Below are 26,351 nucleotides of genomic sequence, written 5' to 3'. Positions count from 1 at the left end.
CACACTTAATTCTTGTATTTAAGACCAAGGACAACATCTCTTCCACCACCACTCTCAACTCTGGACAGACAATGCAAATTGCCAACCTCTGATTTCTACCCCTTCAATTTGCCTAAAGGGACCATTTATCCCTTTAAAATATCATCCCCTTAGCATTATGAGACCATCTAGCCCAGTCAAGATGTCCTCTTTCCATCATGGCACACCCTGTTTCTTGTGCAAGGATTTGGTAGCTTACATACACATCAGGGTGTTGGAAACAATTTTCCTCTCTCCCTAGGGAAATTCACAGTGTCCTCTGACAGGATATTTAAAAAAAATGCAAAACCCTTTTCTCACATTCTGAGTAAGCTATGTCCCATATCACCAATGACTTCTCAAATAAATCTCTTTTGTAACATATTCTTAATTCCTTTGTAGCCCTCACAGCATTATAGTAATTGTTCAGTAAGGATGTTCTGAATGTATTGCATTTACATTGCTTTTATCCTGTATCAATTCTCTTTTGCTGGTTGAAGGCTGAATGCTCACTAAAGGCTTTTCCATATTCCCTGATTTTCCCTCCAGAATGAGTTTTCTGATGTTGAGAAAGGGATGAACTCTGGCTGAAAGCCTTTCCACATTCCTTACACTTATAGGGTTTTTCTCCAGTGTGAGTTTTCTGATGCTTTGTAAGAGATGAGCTCTGGCTGAAGGCTTTTCCACAGTCCTTACACTTGTAAGGTTTCTCTCCAGTGTGTGTTCTCTGATGACGGATAAGGGCTGAACGGTCACTGAAGGCTTTGGCACAATCGTTGCACTTGTAGGGTTTCTCCCCAGTATGAGTTCTCTGGTGTTGAGTCAGGGCTGAGCAGTAGCCAAAGGCCTTCCCACATTCATTACACTCATAAGGCCTCTCCCCGGTATGAGTTCTCTGGTGCTGAATGAGGCCTGAGCGATCACTGAAAGCTTTTCCACACTCATTACACTTATAAGGTTTCTCTCCAGTGTGGATGACCTGATGCTGGGTAAGGAATGTGCTTTGGCTGAAGGCCTTCCCACATTCATTACACTCGTAAGGTTTCTCTCCAGTATGAATTCGTTGATGTTGAGTGAGGTATGAACTCTGATTGAAGGCCTTCCCGCATTCATTGCATTCATAAGGTTTCTCTCCAGTATGAATTATATGATGCCTAATAAGGGCTGAGCGGTGACTGAAGGCTTTCCCACATTCGTGACATCTGTAAGGTTTCTCTCCTGTGTGAATCCTCTGGTGCAGAGTCAGGTGTATGCTCTGACTGAAGGCTTTACCGCATTCATTACATTCATAGGGTTTTTCTCCTGTGTGAATTCGCTGATGCAAGACAAAAGCTGAGTAATAACTAAAGGCCTTCTCACACTCGTTACACTTCCAAGGTTTCTTTCCTGCACAGATTTTCTCATGTTTCATTAGATCTGAATTTTGCTTCAAGTTCTTTTTAAATGAATCACGACTATGTCGTCTCTCTCCTTGCTGTTGGACAAGTAATGACCTCCGACTAAAATTTCTTCCAAATTCATCACACTGGTAGCTTCTCTCCCCAGAAGGTTTCGTCTGAGGGACACCCTCTTGTATTAAATGTTTCTCATGGTTTTCCTGCTGATTCTTTAAAGAATCTTCACATTCACTGGGACTTTCCTTTGGAAATCTCTCTACTAACACCCCAGGGGTTGATTCTTCTTCAGGAATGTCCTGCTCTGGGGTTACCTCCTTGTTCTGTGGTCCTGTACCCCAGTCTGAAATAAACAAAACTACAATGTTATCATTTCTTACACTGGGAGAAAAATAATTGCTGTGAAAGGAAAATAATGAAACAAACAAAAAATGCTTATGGGGAACAGAGGAGCTTGGAAGTCCTCACAAATAGCCTTGCAACCTTGAGAGAGTATGAGAAAAGAAAGATGACTGGGCAAAGGGGTGCAGAGGCATAACGGGAGACACTACTGTGTCTAGCAGGGGAGGAAATGAGAAAGAGTAATAGAACAGGACGAAACAGAGGTGAGGGGGAAAACAGCAGATAACAAACATGGTCTGGTGGAGACTGGGCTGGGATCAGAGAGGGATGGTCTGCCAGGGACTGCCCACTGTCACAGCCTTATCAGAGCATCATGTTCTGAGAAAGTCCATTGTCAGCTGACCTCACCACCAATCTTTTCTTGTTCTAGTATGTCCCAATCACTGCTAGCAGACTGAACTTCTAAAACCATACCACTTAACACAAAACTCTTTGTTGGTTCCACTGTCTCAGAGTGTGACACAAAATCCTAGAAGCTAGCATTCAAGGTAGTCCAGATCTACAAATTAAATTAGTAATTGAAAGGCAACTTAGCAGCTCTGATCATTCCACACTGAAAACACTGGAAAGAGTAAGCCAGAACCAAGTTTTTTCAAAAAATGAGCAGTGTGTGGGGAGTAGAAGTTCAAACCCCTCACAGACTCACATTAGTCCAGACTGGGCCTCAAATTCTAGACTTCTTAGTAAGAGTTTGGGGGAGGGGATGGGGAAAGCTGCACTGCTAGCAATGTTTAAATATTCCAGGCTTAAATGGTCATCAGTATCCATTCCAACCAAGACTTTACATGACATAAATCAATACAATACAATGTTCTCAATGACATATAATCAGGGAAGTGCTGGGATTTTTAAGGACAAGTAGGTAGAAACAGGTTAAAGGCAAATGGACTTTCGGCTAAGGGGAGTGGAAGAACTGAAGCTCCAAACATTCACAGAGAACACATGGTTAGTGCAGGGTAGTCAGAGACTTGCCTGTCTGGTGTTAAGGGTTCAAGCTGAAGAGAGAAGGTACAATGACTAGGCAGGTAGATTAGCAAAGGTCTTGAGGGCAGGAAGAGGAATACGGAACTGGAAGAGTTAAGTAGCTCACAGTGGGGAATCTGGCAGTAATATGCTGCCTAAGTAGACAAGGATAAGAAAATATAATTAAAAAATTAAAGAAAGTATAATTAGCTGGTGGTCTATTACAGCATCCAGTTTGACAGAAGTGACAGGCTCAAATCTTTCAAAGAGTTAGCAGGACTTAATCCTTAGTTATCATTTGCTTAGCATATAGCCAGGTACTGTTCTAAGCATTTCTCTTAGACTATTTCATTTGATCCTCATAACTACCCTATGAGTTAAGAGCTATTGTTATCTGCATTACATATTCCCCATTTTACTGTTGGGAAATTTGAGTCACAGAATGGATAATTCCAAGATGGCTCAGATGGCAAAGAATCTACCTGCCAATGCAGGAGACATGGGTTCAGCCCCTGGGTTGAAAGATCCCCTGGAGAAGGAAATGGCAACCCACTCCAGTATTCTTGTCCAGAAATCCCCCATGGACAGAGAAGCCTGGTAGGCTATAGTCCATGGGTGGCAAAAGAGCTCGATACAACCTACTGACTAAACAAACAAACGGATAATTCACCTGTTAGCGGTTAGAGCTGATGAGTAGTTCAAATTGGCTTTGAACCCAGGAAAAGTGGTTCCAAAGTCTGCACTCTTAACCACTAAGCTATGCTGCCCCCGTTTAGATAGACAGTAAGGCAAGGGCACACTCAGAGACCAATTTATGGTCACTGGTCTGAGACAAAAAGTCAACTTATCCTGAAGAGATATTAATAAAATAGCATACATTAAAAAGCCTGGTTTAGAGCCTTGAACCCAAATTACTAATAAATATTTAAGAGCTGATTTCACTTCACCTTATTTGGAGAAGAGAACTAATTTCAAAGGATGGAAAGTATTTGTTCACCAAAAAATAAACCTATGACTTTACAACAGATCATCATCCACAGAGATACAATGAGGCCCAGGAGAACGGCACTTTAACCTTTCCTTGGGTCTAGCAAAGTCAAGCATTTCTAAGATGCTGTTCCCATCTGGGTTTCCTGTTCATGGTTTCTGACAGTCACTCACCTGGATTAGCTGCTTTTGAGACTTTTCTTTCCAGCACCTCCCCACTCTCCAACTGAGAGATTACATCAGGCTTGGAAATTGGAAGCCCTGTTTACAGGAAAGAAAAAGGAGTCTCACTGTATATGTTCAGTGTTAGCGAGTTGCTTGTCAGAGAGAACAGGATAAGACAGGATTTCTCTGAAGAAGTTAGGAAGATTGATATGGGGTCTACTTGAGTTCAGAACCTCTCCCTATTAAAAGAATAAGCACCCATTTCCTTTTTTTTCCTCCCTTTAGCCACAGATTTATTATTTGAATATTTGCAACTATTATTCTATACACATTTCTTATAAAACTTTACATTCCATATTGCTAGGTCACTTCACTCTCCATTTTATGTACCATTTTCATGAAGACATACTTCCCAAATCACAATCTGCTTGATAGTGTTTGCTGTTGTTTAGTTGCCAAGTGTCCAACTCTTTGCAACCCCATAGACTGTAGCCCACTAGGCTCCTATGTCAATGGGATTTCCCAGGCAAGAATACTGGAGTGGGTTCCCATTCCTTCTCCACACCCATTTCTTAAGAGGTGTTTCTCCTAGAGCTTTGTCTCAGCATCCTCAGTCAGGAAATAGGGAAGAAGGATGGCTATTGCCTTGGCAAATACAATTTTTAAAAGGTGTTCATTTCTGATTCTAGAAGTGTTAAGCCTGTGTTTAGAAACAAAGAGTAGAAGGTACCTGCCTTACACCAGGATTAGGAATCATTTCATCTAAGAACCTCAGAGCTCCTAGGAACTGAGGAAGCCAAGGTACCACACTGGGTAATTTCACAGGGTGGGGGTGGGGTGGGAGTGCTGCTTACCGAGCAAGACCAGATTCCTAGGCTTCTTAGGCTCACCTCCCTGCGGAGGGTTCAGCTGTTCCCACTGGGTGACAGCCTCGGCCATGTCCCTCATCATCGATCCCTGAAAACCAACCACATCAGTGCTCACCAAGGGACCTCCTACCAGAAGCCTCTGGGCAGGACTCAAGAAGATGGCATAGGAGAAGGAAGACAGGGAGAATAGGAAGGTTAGGCAAAATGACCTCTACCATTCCAACACTGATGTATTTACAACCACAGACTCGCTCCTGACCTCCATGCACCAGAATCGAATAAACCTGCAGCTGGGAAGGAACATCTTCAGGGTAAAATCAGAGGATACCAACTTCCCAAGTTTACGTATCGACAAGTTAAATGATAGAACTATAGAAATCCTTACTATTTAGACATGGGAGAGTAGAGGAAATGTAATTATAAATTAAGCACTTTCTTTATGGTAGGGTTTAAAAATACAAGAAATTCAATAAATAGGAATTACTTTTCCCTCTAGTTTTCCTTTGACAATATAATCAGTCCAATATATTTTTTTAAAAAATTAGGATGCTTGCTACACATATCACAGTATATAGATTTATTTATATAACAGCATTTTAAGCCCCAATTATTATGAGTTCCTAAAGTGTTTTCGCCATTTTTCCCCAATCAGTCTGACTACTCTGCCACCCACCCCCACCATCTACTCTCTATCCCATCTCACTCCATTGCTCCTGTATTCTCTGTGCTCCAGCTGGTGGCTGCCTGAAATGTGGACAACAACTACTTCTGCCCCTTTATACACATTGCTTCCTGTTCCTGAAAGTTCCCCCTTTGCCCCATCCTTTCAGGTGTTTTTTTAAAAAAAGTGTATTTATTAAAAAATTTTTTTGGCTATGCCATGTGGCATGGGGGATCTTAGTTTCCATACCAGGGATCGAACCTGTGCCCCTTGCATTGGAAGCAGGGAGTCTTAACCACTGGATCACCAGGGAAGTCCCCCTTTCAGCTATTTTGATCCTACTCACACTTTGGCTCTCAGCTCAGGGAAGCCTTCCCTGACTCTCTAGGTTGTAGCACCATGGGTTTTCCCTTTTCCTGGGTTAGGCACATGGTGAGAGGACTCTGTGATGAACGTCTGTTTGTCCCATTAGACGCTAATCTCCACAGGAGCGGAGACCAGGTTTAATTTGGCTCAATGAAGCAGCCCTAGTCTCTGGCACAGAGCAGGAACACTGTAAATATATGTCAACGAGTTGAAAGGAGGAACGTTCGAACAAGAATGAATAGAAACAAGTTTAAACAGGGTATTCTATGAAAGTGTGCATGGGGACAGAGGGGAACGGAAGTTTACCAAATGCTGAAACCACTGCAGAAGTGTTTACTTTACCTTCCCTTGACCTAGACGACAGGCAAAAGGTTTAGACTGTTCACTCAAATGTAGGGAGAGTGAGCAGGGTGGGTAACGTTCCTTTGAATCTATAGCTGAATCTGTTCATGAATGATAAATGTCTCATAATTTTTTCAATTCTATTAAAACTTTTTTCTATACAACTTCAAGTTAAAGGAGACATATTGAAACAGATCAGTCCTTGGGATGGTAGCAAATGGACCAGTTATGGCTTTCTTTGAAACACCACTTTTGCCACAGCCCCTTGAATATAAATGCATTGGACTGGCTAAAAAGTTTGTTCAGTGTGTATATATTAAAAAAAATTAAGATGTTTGCTACACATATAGATTTATTTATAAAACAGCATTTTAAGCCCCAATTATGACTACACATACACACATATGTATTTATATCCTCCAAAAACAATTGGTAAAGTAATTCACATAATGAAATAAAGTTAAAAGAACTACCTACTTGAATATTCTCTGCTCAAAATAAGTTAACTATTTTTCTATACCTGAACTATGAAGTCACTTCCCATTTTAAGTTAGGGTCCCTTAAGGTCATATGCCTCAGGAGTGTTCAGCACAGGCGATATAATTTGCACACTGTCTTTTCTTTACAAGCAAGGTAGCGGGGACAGACTATCGAGCACTTCCTTTCAGGCTTTAGTTCTGAGAAAACCTCAGCAATCAAACTCATTTACGGAGGGAACTGCTGCTCAGTGTGCCTGTGTGGGGCCTGGAGGGTGAGTAAACCAATCACGCACTGCCCAGTAGACAGTAGATTTCCCCTCTTTCCTCTGAAAGCTGTTGTTGTTCAGTTTCTCAATTGTGTCCGACTTTTTGCAATCCCATGGGCTGCAGCACACCAGGCTTCCCTGTGCTTCACAGTCTCCTGGAGTTTGCTCAAACTCATGCCCATTGAGTTGGTGATGCCACCCAACCATCTCATCCTCTGTCACCTACTTCTCCTCCTCTGAAAGACATCTAGCCATTCAGGTCAGAATCAGTACTGGTGTTTCCTCCCAGAGGTTTGCATAAATTGTCAGCACCTGGATGCTGTGAGGCGGGTATGAGGACGATGGGCTGTTCTACCAGGGTCCTGGACCAGATCCTACAGGGCACCTTGACTCAGCTTCTCTCTTTAATCAGTCATGGCATGTTTTGTCCTGTTGGGACTCTAAAAACTTTCATGGGGCCTTATCTATCTTTGGAATAAGATCCTGTGTGGGACTTCCCTGGTGGTTAGGAAGAGTGGTTAACCCTTCCCAGTGGTTAAGAATCTGCCTGCCGATGCAGGGGACACGGATTCGATACCTGATTCAGGAAGTCCACACACCAAGGAGCAACTAAGCCCGTGGACCACCACTACCGAGCCCCTCTGCCATAACTACTGAAGCCCACACACCTAGAGCCCGTGCTCTGCAACAAGGGCAGCCGCCACAGTGAGAAGCCCGTGCACCACAACAAACAGTAGCCCCCTCTGTGGCAACCAGAGAAGGCCTGAGCGCAGCAAAAAGACCCAGCACAGCTAAGCATAAATTTCAAAAAATAAATAAAAAGTTAAAAAAAGATCCTGTGTAGACTTTCCTGTGGTCTGGCTACAACAGGCATATGCTTCTCTCAACACACTCCATCCAGCTCACTCCACAGTGACACACCTTCTGAAAATCTCTGACTCTCTCATCACTTGGAGACTTTTATCCAAAGCTGTTCTCTCTCTTGGAATATTCCTATATCCTATTTTCCAACTATGTACTTGCTCTTGTCTTTCAAAATGCAGCTTTTATGCCAGCACTTCCCCCCCTAAATACTCTAGAGGATGGAAAACCTCTTCAAGGCCTATGATGACTTGTCTGTACTAATAATTTCTTTCTATTCTTTTTTTGATTTTGAAAAGTTTCTTTATTTAAAAATCTTACTATTTTACAGTCAAGAATTAAACCCTTATATACAAATAATGAAAGGAAATGATGTTCATTTGGTGGCCACCACTCTTACAAGGCAACTGTATAGTCTGTGGTCAGAAGTGAAATTTTTTGTAATTGATTAAATTTTTTTTTTAACTGGAGCATAATGCTTTGTTGTGGAGTTCCCTGGTGGCTCAGATGGTAAAGCGTCTGTCTACAATGCGGGAGACCTGGGTTCAATCCCTGGGTTGGGAAGATTCCCTGGAGAAGGAAATGGCAACCCACTCCAGTACTCTTGCCTAGAAAATTCCATGGACGGAGGAGCCTGGTGCAGGCTACTGTCCATGGGTTTGCAAAGAGTTGGACACGACTGAGTGACTTCACTTACTTACTTACTTAATGCTTCATTGTACTAGTAATTTCCGTATTTAAAAATTTTCTGCATTTAGAAAAATATATATTTCTTCTTGCTGTTTAATTATTTTTAAAAAAATATTTATTTGTTTTTTTGGTTGTGCTAGGTTTTCGTTGCTGCATGCAGGCTTTCTCTAATCGTGTTAAGCGAGGGGTACTCTCTAGCTGCAGTGCGAGGGCTTCTCATTGCGGTCATTTCTCTTGCTGCAGAGCACAGGCTCCATGGTGTGCAGGCTTCGGTAGTTGTGGCACATGGGCTCATTAGTTGCCGTGCAAGGGCTTAGTTGCCTCAAGGCACGTGGGATCTTCCCTGACCACAGATTCAACTAGTGTCCCTTGTATCGCAAGGTGGATTCTTAACCATTGGGCCACCAGGGAAGCCCCTGTTTAACTATCTTCCTTATCTAAACCTTGTTTCCTCAGTAAACTTCAGGAGGCAGAGGCAACTGGCTTTTATTCCTTTGCATCTCACTAGCAGGCCAATTACAGACAGAAGAGCTTGTGCACATCTAGCACTAAGCAGACAGAGAAGTTGTGCCAGGAGGGAAAGTTCTGCATAAGACAGGAGTAATTACTATCAGGTTCATCACTCATCAGTTTAACACGATGAAGCCAGTGGGCTAGGAATCAGGGCTGAGCAAATCCATAACAATGCAGGAAATCATATTCATGTCCCGAGAACAGAAAAAAATAAGAAATTTAAACCCACCTGGGATGCACAGGTCAGCAGCACAGTGGTCAGGCCATTTTCTTTTGGGTTTCCAGCCTGAGGAAGGTCTGAATTCTCAGAAAGTGACCCTATAAATAGAAACAGGAACCAGGGTGACTACTCTTGTTTGCAGTAAACTCCCAGAAACTGCCAGATACAACTACTTGTTACCTAGGAAGAATCAACACAGGGAACCAACGGACAATTCCACAATATCTCTGAAGCAAGACAGCCATGACCATGGCTGCCTCAGGAATCTCCTACCGATACCCTGCCTTTAAATTCCAACAGAACACTGCTGTAAGATCCTGGACACTTAAAGACATATTCATTTATATCTCTTATCTGCTGAGTGACAGTCAAAAGAAACGCGAAGTCCCGCTTATGTCAATCCCTGCCTCACTTAATGAGTCATTCCTGTGCTATTCCAGGTTCACAGGATGAAAGAATTTAACTAGATGAAAGAATTTAAATTCTTTTTGAATACTGGCTTTCTCAGAAAAGCAATGGGCCATGTGGGAAAAAAATCCACGGCACTAAACAAATCCTGTGACTTCTCAAATCCTCACTTTCCCCATCTGCCAAATGGGTCCATTTGGATATTCTCTCTCCTCTACAACAGCCTTACAGGGCTCCTGTGAGAACAACTGTCATTATCAAAAAGCCAAATGTTCAGATCTGTCGATTTCGTGGGCAAAGAAGGCATACATCAACTTAGAGATGGCAGGGCACCCGAAAGAAAAGCAGGGCAATGCAGGTCGGGGGCTCCCCTTAAACCCCAAAGTGAGATCAACTAGTAGGAGAATTCTGTGTTCTTCCTGAGCCTGCCCCAGCCAGAGGGCAGCCTTTCTCCTTTTTTCTCTCCAGCAGGCGGCATCCCTCTGAAATCCTCACCTCTGCCCTTCGGCTCCATGGTGACTCTCTCCACGCTAGCGCTGGTGACGACTGCAGGAAAAGGGAGCGGCGAACCCGCGAGGGGCCTGGGGTCCACCGCGCCAGTCCACCTAGAGGCCCGGGAACGCTCGCGCGACCCTCGCTGGGCAGCTCGGCGCCCTCCACCCGGGGGCCCTCCCCGGCCCTCCTTCCGGGCACTCAGACTCAAGAGAACACGCACTCAGCCCTCCTGGACCCCAGGCTCGACCTCATGAACAACACTGAGTAGGCTCGGCGGGCGACAAAGGCATCTAGGAGCCTGCGGGGCTGAGTCGCGCCGGCCCGAACTCGTTGCTGAACTACAATTCCCAGAATCCTCCGCAAGGCGCGACGGGCATCACCGGATGCTGCTTTCCTGAGGACCCCGCGGGCGGCTGGCCAGGCTACATTCTGCGCTGGGGGCTGTGCATCCGTGGAGCCTCGCGGCTGTGCTGGGTCTCTAGAGGTGCTCAGTCCCTCGGAGAGCTCCTTCCCGGACGCCACAGGGGCCGCCGCTTCCTCAGTGTCTACTCTGGGCTCTGACCCCAGAGGACGTGTTCTGTCGAACCAAAAGCCGCCTCGAGAGGGACATTCACTCTCCGCAACTGTAACTGGCAGAGGGCGCCACCCACCCACCAGGATTTCTCTCTGGCCACTGTGCTCCCTCGGAGGGTAGGCGCCCGCGTCCCAACGGCTGTTCACTCCGTCGCTTCCCCTCTACAGCGCCTCCACACCATTGCGGCTCGGGGTGGGGGTGGGGTGGAGACAGAGATTACCTCAAGTAACCAGGCAGCACCTTGGTATAAGGAAAAGTAGAATCTCAAAAATTAGATCTTGGTCTCACAAAACAGCAGAGTGGAGTTGGAATCCCTTGGTATAAAAACCCATTGGTCCCCAGTGAGTCCCCATTGTCTTAAGGGTGGATTGACCTTGAGTTCTCCTAAATTTATTAGATTTCCTAAATTTAAATTTGAGGGTCACTGTTGCCTTCTAGTCTGTCGTTGTGTTTAGCACATCCTTCCAGCAAAGCATTCCTGTCTTCGTTAAGAAGCTCCAGTGCCATCAAAGGCCAGTAACTTTGACGTGAAAGTTGATATTAAGAGAGGTAAACAGGGAACCAGTGAATCACCATGGAAGAGGGAAAAACTGGAAAGGATCACCTCAGCTCAACATGGGCCACTTCAACTACTTTCTGCTTTTTTACCATAGAAGTCCCGTCTCAGTAGCAGAGACCACTTAGGAATTTAACATCCACAGCAGTTTTTCTCTTCGACTTCTTGAGGAATCAGAATTCTGGCTTTATCAACATGTTACCTAGTGACTGACACACGGTAACCTTGCTCCCCAACTCCTCCTCACCTCTGGTTATTGTGGGGGTTAATGTATTCTTAGTAGCACAGGCCTGGGGATGAGTGAGGGAGTGAGTGCTGCAGAGCTCCGAAGCTGGCCAACCTGGCATCCCAGATAAATTTCTGGGATTAGTAGTCCCACTAGTTATCTGCCCCAGGCTTTGCTGCACAGGTTTGCTGTACCATACTCACTTCATCTCAGAGTTCATCCTTTTCTTTGACGAGTTGATTCCTGGAGTGCTTCTGGTAATCTGCATGGTAAGTTTTCAGTTCTCTCTTAAAAGTTAGGGTTTATTTAAGCACCAGATAAATTATTTCATTTCTTCAAAACCACTTTTAAAATCTTAGGCTAAAACCCTACAAACGCTACCAAGTCTTTTGCCTTATTATATGCTAAGAATGCCAATTTCTGATTCCAACATTTGATCTTATTAGTGGCCATCTGGTGAAGCTAAAACCTCAAAATGGGAAGCCTCCACTACTCCATGTCCTACTGGGAGGTATCAGTTAAGAGTTAAATGGCCCTTTCCTCAGAATTGTTGGCAGGAGATGGAAAGGTACTTCACCTTTTAAAAATGCTCTGCACATCTCTAAGTTTTAAAAGGTAACAAAAGGAGAACTGCTGAATTTATGTTCCCACTCTGTTTCAATTATCACTTTACCCAAATGTCGATTAGAATTCTGAATTCATTCTTGTCTAATCTTGCTGACAATGGCAGAGCATCTTAGGGAAATACTGGACCTTCAGCTTACTTTTAACAAGCCAATAAAGATTCAGAACTCTCAGAGACAGTCATCAGCCAAAAGTTTGGCAGTAGTTCCTTTTATTTTCTACTTGACATTATTAAATAATAGCACATATTATCCACTCCAACAGATTCTGCACTCTGGTTTTAACTCAAGTTGCTTTGAAAGTCCGCATGTGAAAAGTCTTCCCTGCTGCTCAACTGCTTTAAGACAGGTAGACCAGTAGGGTTGAGTAGATTAGGAAAGGGTCTGTTTGGCAATCCAGTTTCTTGAACTAGATTTCAACTCCCAGGGAGAAATGGATCTTGGTCCATTAGGGTTCATGCAGGGTAGCTACATTCCAGACAGTCTTTCAGAATCAGGTCTTCTGGGCTTCATCTTAAGTAAACAGAAAGGGAATTCAGATGCCTGGAGTCAAAGTTGCCTGGTGCCTCACCTTCAAGAAAATAAAAATATAGGGCAGGGCCCAGGAAATAGAGCTTACCTGGTGGCTCAGTGGTAAAGACTCCCCCTGCAGTGCGAGAGACATGGGTTCTATATCTGGGTTGGGAAGATCCCCTGGAGAAGGAAATGGCAACCCAGTGCAGTATTCTTGCCTAGGAAATCCCATGGATAGAGGAGCCTGGTGGGCTACAGTACATGGGGTCAAAAAAGTCAGACATGACTTAGTGACTAAACAACAGGGAACAGAAGGATCTGGGGAGTCAGGGCTTCAAGTTGAGTAATGCAGGGTCATGTCAGGGCAGACTTTAAATATTCAGAGACACCTTCATTAAACAGGGAGCTATTTTAGGTCTTGAATAAGGCAATGGTGGGCAGGAAGGGGATCACTTGGAAAGGCTGACCTAACAGTGATATGGAAAAATGTAACTTGTGAGAGGAGTTGTTGATATTAACCAATGAGGTGCCTGTTGACTTTCTAGCCTTTTGATGCTGGGTTCTAATTTATGAGATATAAGTTATGGCCATTAAAATTATCCCAGAATACCCCCCATGATGACATTGGAGGCAACATATTCTAAATGATGAGGGTGAGGACTGACTCACATCCGATTTTATGTGAGAAACGAATCTTTGTTTATTTGGGGTTTGCCTGTTATTGGGCCATAGCTGGATATCCCCCTCCTCAATAAAGAGGAGGAAATAATTCAGATCAGGGAGCGACTACTACAGTAATAGAAGCCCAAGATGACAAAAGTACAGGTGAGACTGAAATTCAGAGAAAGGCTGTGACTCTAAGAGGTGTTTTAAATAGAACTTGGTAGTCAAAAAGTTATTAATTCAGATAAATATTTATTGAGCACCTATTATTTGCAAGGCACTGTGTGAGATACAAAGACATATAAGTCATGTCTCTGCTTACAATCTAGTTGAGGAGATAATACACATACATAAGTTATAAAGCAAACCTTATAGCCTTATGGTAAAGAGATTTTGAAGGAAGACCTGTATTCAAGACCTGACTTTCCTTGTACTAGCCATTATGTTGGACAAGTTATTTACTCTCTGTAAACTTCAGTTTGCTCATCTGTAAATTGTGGGGAATAACAGTACCTACTTCAGAGGGTTGTTGAAAGGACCAAATAATTTCCTTCTTGCAAAACTCTCAGCTGAGTGCTTAATCCATAATAAGCGCTCAATAAGTGCTGGCTACTAGTAGTGGTATTAAGAGATCTAGATGCTGGGACACAACAGGACAAGGTCAGTGCACAAAGTCCTCCAAGAGAGAGGGACTAACGGCTATAAAAAAAGAACTTCTGGAAACAACAGTGCTGCCCTGACATAAAGGGTGCTTTTCCTGTCCAGCTGTGGCCTCCAGTTATATAAAGTGCAGTGATGCCTGGGGCTTCGGACAAGAGGTTTGTCTGAGGACTGCCTCCTAACCTTTGTCCCTAGTGTCTGACAAATGTCTTCAGAATGCTGACTCTTTAAAGTCACATCCTAATTTCTGGCATCCCACATCAGCTCTGTAACACAGTGGGTGGACAGTGTTTCTTCAAACACTGTGGGTGCAGAGAGGCAGAAAAAGGAGAGGGGTAGCCAGCATAGGTGTGATGACCAGGTGATGGATTTAAGAGGGGGAAGACCTATCTTGAGTTTTCGTGGAGATCCTTGGACTAAAGCTATCACCCAACTCAGTCTATTCCCTGTTTGGCGTAACGCCGTTGATGCTGAATAACTGATGATTTAGAACTAAAGACTTTGCCACACACGCTGCATTCAAACGGCTTCTCTCCTGTGTGAACTCTCTGGTGTCGTGTGAGCCGGCACCTCTGGCTGAAGGCTTTCCCACATTCGCTGCATTCGTATGGCTTGTCTCCAGTGTGAATCTTCTGGTGCTGAGTCAGGGAGGAGCGGTCAAAGAAAGCCTTCCCACACTCGCTGCACTGGTAGCGAGGTTCTCCAGCATGGGCTTTCTGATGTCTGTTCAGTGACGAGACCCCATAGAAGGCTTTCCCACACTCATTACATTCATATGGCTTCCGGCCTGTGTGGATTAGCTGGTGTCGTGTAAGAATACTTTTCTGGCTAAAGGCTTTCCCGCACTGGTTACATTCATAAGGACTTTCTCCAGTATGGATTCTCTGGTGGCGGGTAAGGGACGAGCGGTCAAAGAAGGCTTTTCCACACTCGCTGCATTTGAAGGGTTTCTCTCCAGTATGAATTCGCTGATGTACAGTCAGAGACGAACGGTCGAAGAAAGCTTTCCCACAGGCATTGCACTCATAGGGGCTCTCTCCTGTGTGTGACATCAGGTGTCTGCTGAGACTGCTCCTGTGGCTGAAGGCTTTCCCACATTCGGGACAGTCATAGGGCTTCTCACCAGTGTGAGTTCTCTGATGACGGATGAGGGAGGAGTGGTCAAAAAAGGTCTTCCCACAGTTACTGCATTCCTGGTCTCTCTCTTTAGTGAGAAATTTCTTGGGAGGCGTTGCCCTGTGCCGCAAGCTTTCCTCCAGAGAAGGGGGTTTCTTGCAGGCCTCAACTGTAGGGCTTTCCTTCTCTGTTCCCAACCTGCCATCCAGTACATAAACTTCAACTTTAGGAGATGGAGGACCTTTTCTTCCAAGATTTTCCTTCAATGATCCTTCTGATTTTTCTTCTTCTGAAGCACCTTGAATCTCAGGCTTAGTCTCCCAATCTGGAATGGATAGAAAATACAGATGCCTGTTTCTTTCCTGGGTTAGGAAATGTTAGCACAGAAAGGAGGGATACTGTGATAAATCTGAAAAGTAATGACAGTCACTTTGCTTCCTCCCACAAATAGTATTGCACTCTAGGGAGAAACCAAGACCTGGGACTGAAACAGGGAATAGAACTGGTAGTGAAAAATCTCAAAAAAGAGGAGAATTTCCATTGGGAAATAGCCAGATTAAGTAGGAGTGTCAGCTAAGTGGAGGGGTTTGAATGGACAACATGACAGGTCTATAAAGGAAACATTTGGTGAATGAAGGTGAACAATACTTTAAGGTGTAGAGGGGGAAAAAAGAAAACTTGTGGGTGACAGAGAATAAACAATATAGGAGAAGACTTGAATTTGAAGAAAAATATACTCAGTACTCCCTCCCACATGCACCCAAATACCAACCACAAGGCAAAACAGAACTCTCCTGCCCAGTTCATACTCAATTACCTAGAGAGACATTCTCTGCACCTTCTTTCCCCTCAAATCCATGAAACTCCACTAGCCAAGGCTCGTCCCCTCTCTTCAACTGAAAAATCACATCAGGTCCGGGTACTGGAAGTCCTGCTCGTGGAGAAAGAAACAAGCCAGGTGGTCATATGTGATGAAAATACACAACAATTCCAAAGTGAATTCCAGCCTCTTAAGTATTTCAGAGAGAAAATGCAAAAGGCAGGACGTGCACACCAGGTATGCAGAAGTGCAGGAACCTCTGAATGGAGGTCAGGACTAAGGTTCTAAAAGGGAACAAGTGGCATCTAGTCAGAGTGGATAGACTCTATTTGAATTAATGTGTTTATTCTTCACCCATGAAGTCAATGGGATGCTCCTAGCTCTAGCACTGGTAGGATGGCAGGAAGAGTCCTTACCTCAGGGAAGATGAGAATGAAAAAAGATTACCTTGAATAAGAATGTGTAATGTAGGTGCCCATTTTTGCTTATTGTTTATGCTTTAGTACAATTATTTTTGGACACAACTGTACAACTAACATACACATATTAAGTATGATTTTACTTAAGTGGATTGTGTTCATTGTAGGAAAACTAGAGACACAGACAATAAGAAAAATCACCTTTCGTATTTTGTATTCATTTCTTTCTTTCTATTCACTTTAATACAGAAAAATACCTATAGATACACTTTGTTAAAAACTGGATAATGACAATTATATCTCAATTTTTTTGGGGAAAAAAAAAACTATTAGAGAGCATTATTTGGAAAATAAGGCTACCCCATCTAAAATCATTTCTATTTGATTTATTTTGATATCTACAAGTTGATAATTTCTAAATCCATCATGACTTATTGTATGTAATATATGCCAGACCCTTTTATAAGTAAAAGATCATTTTAGGCAGAAGGCTCCCAATTAAAAACAAACGAACAAAAAAGTAAAACTGGAGGCCTTCCCTGGTGGCTCAGATGGTTTAAAAAAATTGGATAATGAAATAATGCTGAATTGTAAATTTGATTTTCACATAATAATAAATTTAAACTTATTTTAATTAGCACAGCTCTGCCTCACCATTAAAAATTTTTTTAAATTTATTTGTGGCTGTGCTGGGTCTGCATTGCTGTGCGGGCTTTTCTCTGGTTGTGGCGAGCCCTCTGTGGTGCAGGGCTAGGCCGCTCAGTGAGGGGGCCTGTGGTTGTCCAGTCTGCTTACAGCTCAAGGACCCCTCCCAGGCTGGGGTTCAGGATTAAGAAAGCCACTGTTATTGTAACCGCTAAGTCACATCCCTTTGCTCTTTCATCTTGTCTCTCAGGGGTTCCAACTCAGGTGGGAGAAGAAGAGGTGTCAATATATTAGCCTCTTAACTCCACATCAACTCAATACAGGGTCTACTCCTGGTGGAAAGTTCTCCTTACCCAATGAGACGATGCTGTTGTAGTTCTCCAGCATCACCTCCTTGTAGAGGTCCCTCTGAGTAGGGACCAGACGCCTCCACTCTTCATCTGTGAAAACTACGGCCACATCCTCGAATGTCACTGGGTCCTGGAAACACAATCATGCTCTCCCTTATTCATAATCCTTCTCTTACATGGACCAGACAAAACTGTCATATATGACAACAGTTTGGAGGATGCTGCGGGAGTGGAAAGAAAATGGTTCTGACAAAGAACAGTTTTGAAGCATTTGGGGAAAGTGCAAAAAAGCCCTGAGGCATGACTTTTTGGTCATAACCCCACACTACTTTTCTAGCTGAGCCTTGGAGTATCAGGGGCTCTTTTATCAGACTTACAGAAAACTTGGAAGAATAGAACAAAGACCCTTCATCCAGCATCCCCAAATGTTAACATTTTCCACATTGGTTTTATCTTTGTCTCAGAATATACACATTTGCCTATCTTTTCTCCAAAGTAACTTGTAAACATGATGCCTCTTTACTCATTAATGTTTCAGTGTATATTTTGTAAAGACAAGGATATTCTCTTGTATAGTGACAGTATAATTGTAAAAATCAGGAGAGGAGTGACATTATTATCTAATCTATAAACTTAGTCCAATTGCACCAATTGTCTTTATGTGAGTGTGCGTACATGCATGCTCAGTCATGTCCAACTCTTTGTGACCCCATGGAATGTAGCCTGCCATGTTCTTCTGTCCATGGAATTTTCCAGGGAAGAATACTGGAGTGGCCATTTCCTCCTCCAGGGAATCTTCCTGACCAAGGATCGAACCCAAATCTCCAGCATCTAGCATTGGCAGGTGGATTCTTTACCACTGAGCAATCTGGGAAGCCCTAATGTATGTGATTGTGTGGACAAATCCTTAAAATAGTGGTGTTGATTAGATCATCTCTAGGCTTTCTCTCAATTCACTCTGATGTTCTTTGATTCTGTAAGTTCCATCTTTATCCCCAAGTCTAAAACCCAGATGAGTCTCCAGAGTGTCTGCAGAGGTTCTAAGCAGAGCTCAGAAGTAAAAACTCTCTGCCCTGGGGCATAAAGGGGGTAAGCTGTGTGTCCCTACCCTCACAAAAACTCTCTCTCCAGGACTCTTTCGACCTCACTGGGGTGCTTTATAGGATGTGTCACATTCTCTGCCTAACCCAACACTCCCTGGAATATGGGGGCCTACTTTCAGTCCATTTGTGGATGTACTAAAGGGAAATCAGAACTAGAAACTGCCTGCTTCTCCCCAGACCTTCTCATCAGACCCCTACCATCAGTTTTAAGGCAAAATCAGAGTGAAGGCAATGGAGGCTGTGTCCCTGGTGACAGGCTAGCAGGCACATATTCAAGCCAAGAAGACATCACTGAGAGATACCAACACAAGTCAAATGGGAAAGAGACACTCCTTATGGGGTCCTTTCTCCACCTGGTTGGGTTTGAGCAAAGAAGCCCCAAGATGGAAAGAAAAGTGGTTACATTCTGGAGCCTAACAGTATTTCAGAAACACAAGAGTCTACCTCACCTGGCATCTGGTTGGAGACACAGCAGCCATTCCCTCCAGGGTGCTCTCCTTGCAGAGAAGAGCCGAGTCCTAATGAGGTAGAGAGGTGGGATGAGAAACAGGCTGTGAGAAAGACCAGTCTCGTTTAGTAGTTTTGTGACCCATGAAGCAAAAAATCTCCACACACCAGTGAGTTATGTACCCACCCTCATCCTCAACACCCTACACAAAGGGAAAGCAAAGAAAAGCAAGGCCAAGAGCAAGCCCACCCCATCCCAGAATTGGACTGCAAGGCTATGCAGAAGACAGTGTGGTGCTTGTTTTTACCATGATCTTAGAGGTAAAGTTCTATTCCTGGTAGTTGAGACTATATTAAGGCTTATATTGTCTTTATAAATTCACATTAAATATTGTTCATCATGGGGCTTCCCAGGTGATGCTAGTGGTAAAGAAGACCCTTGTCAGTGCAGGAGATGTAAGAGATGTGGGTTTGACCCCTGGGTAGGGAAGATCCCCTGAAAGGGGAGGAAATGGCACCCAACTCTAGTATTCTTTCCTGGAGAATCCCATGGACAGAGGAGCCTGGCAGGCTATAGTCCATGAGGCTGCAAAGAGTCAGACATGACTGAGCATCTGAGATCAGATCAGATTGTTCATCATGATTACCAGACAAAAAGTATAAGAAGTTTTATGAATGGCTATATGGGCAAGTCCTGTCAAGGAAACACCCACAGCCTCTTCAAAAGAAAAATACCCCACTCACAGCAACACCTGGTGCTAATGGAGCAACCCTGGGGCAGCCACAGCTTGTCCCACATGACCCTGAGTCTCAATCCTGGGGCCATGCTGATTAGGCCACAGGTGGGCAGTGCAGAGGCTGACCCGTGGACTGATTTGTGGTCTGGTTTCAAAAGATGACATCCATCCTCAGGATAGTGAACTAAGAAATGCCAGGACCACAAGTTAGATGGGTGAATGAATAACAAGGATCAATGAATACACTGCCTTGACTGCAGGACAGTACTCAGCAAGCCTCAGACACACCTTTCCCTCTTCCTTCTCAGGACTACACAATCCCCACGCCCCACTCATGAATCCCTCAAATGCTTGACTTGACTATGTCTTAATTAGACTCTTGATGTGAGAAACTGAGATATACTCAGTTAACTCAAGTAAAGTTTAATGACAAAGATTCACATAAAGCCTAAGAGGCTTTCACAAAATAAAAGGAACCTAGTTCCACCAGTGGGCAATGAGCTGAAAGTATATCATGAGGGACAGAAGTAGCCATGAGAGTCAGAGGAGCCAAAGGTACCAGGAGGCAGAATCCATGAGTATGTGGGGGGCATAGGGTAGAGAACAGGCTGTAATAGACTAACACAGGCAGGTATGTTGGTGGTGAAGCATTGAAAGCAAAGCCCCAAGAATCCCTGGCCCCTGAAACCCTACTTCACCCCAGCATCAGCCCGGACCACAGTTTGCATATAGACTAGCTGTATCTATTCTTAGATTTCCATAAGGCTCTGACCCCACCAGAAGGGCTTCCCTGGTGGCTCAGCTGGTAAAGAATCTGCCTGCAATGTGGGAGACCTGGGTTCGATCCCTGGATTGGGAAGATCCCCCGGAGAAGGGAAAGCCTACCCACTCCAGTATTCTGGCCTGGAGAATTTGTAATTTCTATCAGGGGCCTTAAAACACATACTTTTGACCCAGCAATTTCCTCTTTGGAGTTTTTCCTAAGGAAAAACATACGCAAAGCTTTTTATTAACTATCATTAATGCTAACCTTTACTGAGTGCCATGTGAGGCAACCTCTTAAGCACTCTATATGTCATCTCATTTAATCTACAGAAGATCAAAAAATTTTTTTTTTACCTACTTATTTTTGGCTGCGCTGGGTCTTGGTTGCAGTACACGAGCCTTCTCTAGCTGTGGCAAGTGGGGGCTACTCTTATTGTGGAGTATGGGCTCTAGAGCTTGGGCTCAGTAGTTGTGCACAGGCTTAGCTGCCCCATGGCATGTGAAATCTTCCTGAAGCAGGAGTTGAGAACTGGTGTCCCCTGCATTGCAAGGTGGATTCTTAACCAGGGGACCACCAGGGAAGTCCCAGAAGAGCAAACATTTGAAACATCTTAAGCTTCTAAAATACAGGATTTGCTGCCATTGTGTATATGGTCCAGTCCACCCACACAATGGAATACCACTGATATTATCATATTAATATGGCAATGTTATCATATTACAATTTTATTTTATGACATATTAGTAATAACTAGCATGTACTGAACTTTTGCTACTTACCAGGCACTATGCTAAGTACTCTTTACAAGAACACTTGAATTCTATGTTCGTACATTAGTAAGGTAGGTACTGTTCTACAGACTAGAAAATTTAGGCTTTGTAAGAGGGTGAGGCAGAATTTGAACCCAGGAACAGCTAGCACTTTTAAATCTCTATGCTATAATGATTTATTTTCATAAAAAGATAGCCATGTAAATAACAGACTGATAAACTAGAAAATCTCCAAACACATCCAAGTAGGCAGGAAACCTTGATATATGACTGCAGTGGCAACACAAATCTGAATTGGGGAAAAGATCACTACGGTAAACTACAAACAACTTGCATGTTCATTGATAGGATAAATTGCAATTTTATATGTGTGTGTTTCGAGTATTACACATTGATTAAGATACATGGCAAACAGAAGATGAAAAAAGTAGAAGTAATAACAGATTTTCTTTTCTTGGGCTCCAAAATCACTCTGGGTGGTGACTGCAGCCATGAAATTAAAATATGCTTGCTCCTTGCAAGAAAAGTGATGACAAACTGAGACAGCATATTTAAAAAGCAAAATATCACTTTGCCGACAAAGGTCTGTATAGTCAAAGCTATGCTTTTTCCAGTAGTCATGTATGGGTGTGACAGTTGGACCATAAAGAAGGCTGAGCACTGAAGAATTGATGCTTTCAAATTGTGATGCTGGAGAAGACTCTTGAGAGTCCTTTGGACTGCAAGGAGATCAAATCCGTCAATCCTAAAGGAAATCACTCCTGAATATTCATTGGAAGGACTGATGCTGAACCTCCAATACCTTAGCCACCTGGTTCGAAGAACTGTCTCACTGGAAAAAAACCCTGATGCTGAGAAAGATAGAGGGCAGGAGGAGAAGGGAGGTGACTGAGGGTGAGATGGTGGGATGACATCACTGACTCAGTGGACATGAGTTTGAGCGAACTTCGGGAGACAGTGAAGAACAGGAAAGCCTGGTGTGCTGCAGTCCATGGCGTCACAGAGTATCGGACACATCCCACACACACCTGAAACTATGTTTGAAAACTGCCAAGCCATTTATGAGCTCTGATTCCAACAGTCCTCTTCTCTTTATTTCTCTGAAACTTTTTGACTGTTTCGGCAAGTTTCTCACGCGGCCCAGCGCTCAGACTGTGTACAGTGTTCTTGCTGTCTCGCAGAAAGTCCATCCACACCTGGTGCTCCATTTTCCACGTCTACAGAAATGCTTCATGAATCTAGTCCCAATCCCTCTTCCAAACTCATCCTGCATTTCCAAATGACTAAGTACTTTGAGTTAGGCATTCTGTCAGCATCTTAAAACCCTCTGTCCCTATGCAGTTCCCCACATCAATTCCTTTCCCTGCCCTTACAGTTCTCCTTATTGTTTAGTCAATAAGTTGTGTCTGATTCTTTGTGACCCCATGGATTATAGTCTGCCAGACTCCTCTGTCCATGGGATTCTGCAGGCAAGAATACTGGAGTGGGCTGCCATTTCTTCCTCCAGGGGATCTTCCCAACCCAGGGATTGAACCTGTCTTCTGTGTTGGCAGGCAGATTCTTTACTGCTGAGCCACAAGGAAGCCCTTACACTTACAGCAGATGTTTTATTATTTTCCCAGGTGCCTCAAATTCAAACTCTCTCCTGGCTCTCTTACCTCCCAAATCTAGTTCGTTACCAGGTCCTTCGGACTCTTCTTTTGCAATGTTAGTTGTATCTTTCCCTACCACTGACACCATCACAATTCAGGCTCATGACAGCTTGATTCAGGACTATGATCACTACCAGCATTCCTGACTGGCTCCCTACACAGAGTCCCTTCCCCTCTCTAATTATGAATGTGACCTCTAGAATAAAAGCACCAAAATTAGCTTTATTCTTGTCAATCCCCAATCAGCCCCATACAATCCATCCTGCTGACCGTGTCTTGTCCTGACCCTCTATGCCCTGACCAGTGTGCTTTTCCCCATCCTTGTCTCCCACTATTCCTCGACCCTTCACTCTTATAAAAAGCATTTACTTCTCAAATCTGCCTATCACTTCGCTACTTCTTTCGTATGTTTTTTTTTCCCCACATCACATCCTACCTCCCCCACGAAGGCCCCGTATCACTCGTACAGAGGTCTAGGGAGGGGAGCTAAACGAGAAAATCTGAGGCGCTTTTTGGAAAAGAGAGGTACTGGAGTGGGCGGAACCCTACATTTAGTGTCAATTACACCCACGTTTATTAAGCAATTGTTATGAGAAGAAGGTACCGGAGGGGCGAAGGAAGCCTCCAAACTTCCAACCGCAGAGCCGGGATCTGACATATAGTGGGGGCACGCCGAAAGGCCACTGCTAACAGTGCCCACACGAAACACGCACACACTGGGATGCGGGTACAACTTTCCTAGTCCGCACTTGTCCGAGCAGGGACGTCGCCGCACGCACAACAAACACACACACATTCTGCAGGCTGGCTCCGCCCGCTTCACCTCTTCTACTCCTACTGCACCTTTCCCAAGCTCTCAGTATTCCGTTCTCTCTGCCGCTGCACTCTCTCGGCGGCTCAATAGCACACACCCGCAGCTCTCACCTCCGGCACAGATTGCTCAGGACCCAGGAAGACGGCGCCTCTTCGGGTCGGGAGACCAGTGCGCCTGCGCAGAGAGTTCTGACGCCCGCGCTCCCAACCATAGCTTGGCCTTGGGCGACTCCATTTCCCAGAAGTCTCAGCGGTGGGAGCGCTTTAATATGACGTATAAAGATCTGCGCGAGCGTACTCTTCTGAATCGAGTTGGCGGCGCTGGACCCAATCCTACGTGCTAGTGCGGCAGCTTGATCATGAAAAAGCAACCGGTCTTGGATGCTTGTGAGGCTTGTGTTCCCCCTGGAAGTACTGCTTATGTGTGATGTCACGTCCCTCTGGTCCTCGGATGGGAGGGCCGTCCTAAGGAAATATGTCTCTCTCAGCCTTGGGACTCGTCCCTACTGAGAAGGATTTCTAGTCTTCTGACCCTCCGAAGGGCCTTGTTTCTACTTCAGGTTGTTTGTTAACTGTCGGTTATAAAGTTTGGGCAGGAGAGACGCAGAGTTTGGGTCTGAGGATGGGGCTGCGCAGTGCACATTTTTCTGCTTAAGAGAGAAGAACCCAGGATATACGTGTATTTAATTGGGCAGCAGTGCGGACTCCCTACATTTTGAGCATACAGGAGCCAGCCTTCCATGGTACTACTGGAAGGACCCTCGTTGGAGACATCGTAGGGATTCTTAACCGTAGCTGCATGCCAGAATCACCTGAAGAGCTTTAACATATTGATGCCTGGGCCTCCCTCTGAAGAGTGAGAGTTTGAAAAGATGTGCAAGTGATCCTCAGTTCAGTTCAGTTGCCCAGTCAAGTCCGACTCTTTGCGACCCCATGGACTGCAGCACACCAGGCTTCCCTGTCCATCATCAGCTCCCAGAGTTTACTCAGACTCATGTCCATCCAGTCGGTGATGCCATCCAACCATCTCATCCTCTCTCGTCCCCTTCTCCTCCTGCTTTCAATCTTTCCCAGCATCAGGGTCTTTTCCAATAAGTCAGTTCTTTGCATGAGATGGCCAAAGTATTGGAGTTTCAGTTTCAGCATCAGTTCAGTTCAGTTCAGTCGCTCAGTCGTGTCTGACTCTTTGCGACCCCATGAAGTCCTTCCTGAATGAATATTCAGGACTGATTTCCTTTAAGATTGCCTGGTTGGATTTCCTTGCTGTCCAAGGTACTCTCAAGAGTCTTTTCCAACACAGCAGTTCAAAAGGATCAATTCTTCAGCGCTCAGTTTTCTTTATAGTCCAACTGTCACATCCATACATGATTACTGGAAAAACCATAGCTTTAACTAGACAGACCTTTGTTGGTAAAGTAATGTCTCTGTTTTTTAATATGCTGCCTAGGTTGGTCATAACTTTTCTTCCAAGGAGTAAGCGTCTTTTAATTTCATGGCTGCAGTCACCATCTGTAGTGATTTTGGAGCCCCCCAAAATAGAGTCTTCCACTGTTTCCATTGTTTCCCCATCTATTTGCCATGAAGTGATGGGACCAGATGCCATGATCTTAGTTTTCTGAATGTTAATTTTTAAGCCAACTTTTTTGCTCTCCTCTTTCACTTTCATCAAGAGGCTCTTTAGTTCTTCGCTTTCTGCCATAAGGGTGGTATCATCTGGATATCTGAGGTATCATCTGGATATCTGGATATCTGCAATCTTGATTCCAGCTTGTGCTTCATCCAGCTCAGCGTTTCTCATGATGTACTCTGCATGTAAGTTAAATAAGCAGGGTGACAATATACAGCCTTGATGTACTCCTTTTCCTATTTGGAATCAGTCTGTTGTTCCATGTCCAGTTCTAACTGTTGCTTCTTGACCTGCATACAGATTTCTCTGAATGCAAGTGATCCTAATGTGCAGCTAAAGCTAAGACTCACTGATCTATAGCTCCAGGGAAGACTTGAAATTATACCAGAAAAATGTGATAAAGTCTACAGTCAGGAACAAGTCTACACTTAAACTAAAAAAACCCTAAATTGCCTACAATAGTCAAGGCATTGTTACAAATAAAACACAGTTACTGCCCCCAAAGAACTCATGGTCCAATGGACAAATCAGAATGTGAAATTATTACAACACAGAGCAGTGTGTGCTACAATTATGTCATGTCCAAGACACTATGGGAGTAGAATGGAAGAAGCAAAAAATTATGGCTGGGAAAGTTGGAAAAAGGCTTCCTCTAACTGGTACACTTGATGACTAATTACCTTCTTAACATTAGTTCAGTTCAGTTCAGTTGCTCATTCATGTCTGATTCTTTGCGATCCCATGAATCGCAGCAAGCCAGGCCTCCCTGTCCATCACCAACTCCCAGAGTCCACCCAAACCCATGTCCATTAAGTCGGTGATGCCATCCAACCTCATCCAATCTCATCCTCTCTCGTTCCCTTCTCCTCCTGCCCTCAATCCTTCCCAGCATCAGGGTCTTTTCAAATGAGTCAGCTCTTTGCATCAGGTGGCCAACGTATTGGAGTTTCAGCTTCAACATCAGTCCTTCCAATGAACACCCAGGACTGATCTCCTTTAGGATGGACTGGTTGGATCTTCTTGCAGTCCAAGGGACTCTCAAGAGTCTTCTCCAACACCACAGTTCAAAAGCTCAATTCTTCGGTGCTCAGCTTTCTTTACAGTCCAACTCTCACATCCATACATGACCACTGGAAAAACCATAGCTTTGACTAGATGGACCTTTGTTGACA

At 44.2% G+C, this 26,351-nt stretch overlaps 1 protein-coding gene across 2 annotated transcripts; it reads right to left on the bottom strand.

Annotated features, from left to right (window-relative positions):
- ZNF2 (zinc finger protein 2) lies at positions 1–23,722 on the bottom strand. 2 transcript variants are annotated; one of them, XM_010829569.1, is made up of 5 exons: positions 10,100–10,409; positions 9,206–9,294; positions 4,784–4,886; positions 3,939–4,025; positions 1–1,755 (listed from the first exon to the last, which is right to left on the bottom strand). In XM_010829569.1, exons 1-5 carry the CDS (start codon positions 10,116–10,118, stop codon positions 485–487), a joined length of 1,569 nt encoding a protein of 522 aa, XP_010827871.1. In that variant the 5' UTR covers positions 10,119–10,409; the 3' UTR covers positions 1–484. The 2 variants fall into 2 exon arrangements, with proteins under 2 accessions (XP_010827871.1, XP_010827872.1); XM_010829570.1 differs by lacking the exons at positions 1–1,755; positions 3,939–4,025; positions 4,784–4,886; positions 9,206–9,294; positions 10,100–10,409 and adding exons at positions 13,487–15,355; positions 15,848–15,961; positions 17,268–17,394; positions 18,817–18,885; positions 23,664–23,722.
- Between the last annotated feature and the right edge of the window lie 2,629 nt (positions 23,723–26,351).

This window comes from Bison bison, unplaced genomic scaffold, assembly GCF_000754665.1.
Source record: "Bison bison bison isolate TAMUID 2011002044 unplaced genomic scaffold, Bison_UMD1.0 scf7180017864508, whole genome shotgun sequence".
Taxonomy (NCBI): domain Eukaryota; kingdom Metazoa; phylum Chordata; class Mammalia; order Artiodactyla; family Bovidae; genus Bison; species Bison bison.
This window is presented reverse-complemented; position numbering and strand designations above follow the sequence as displayed.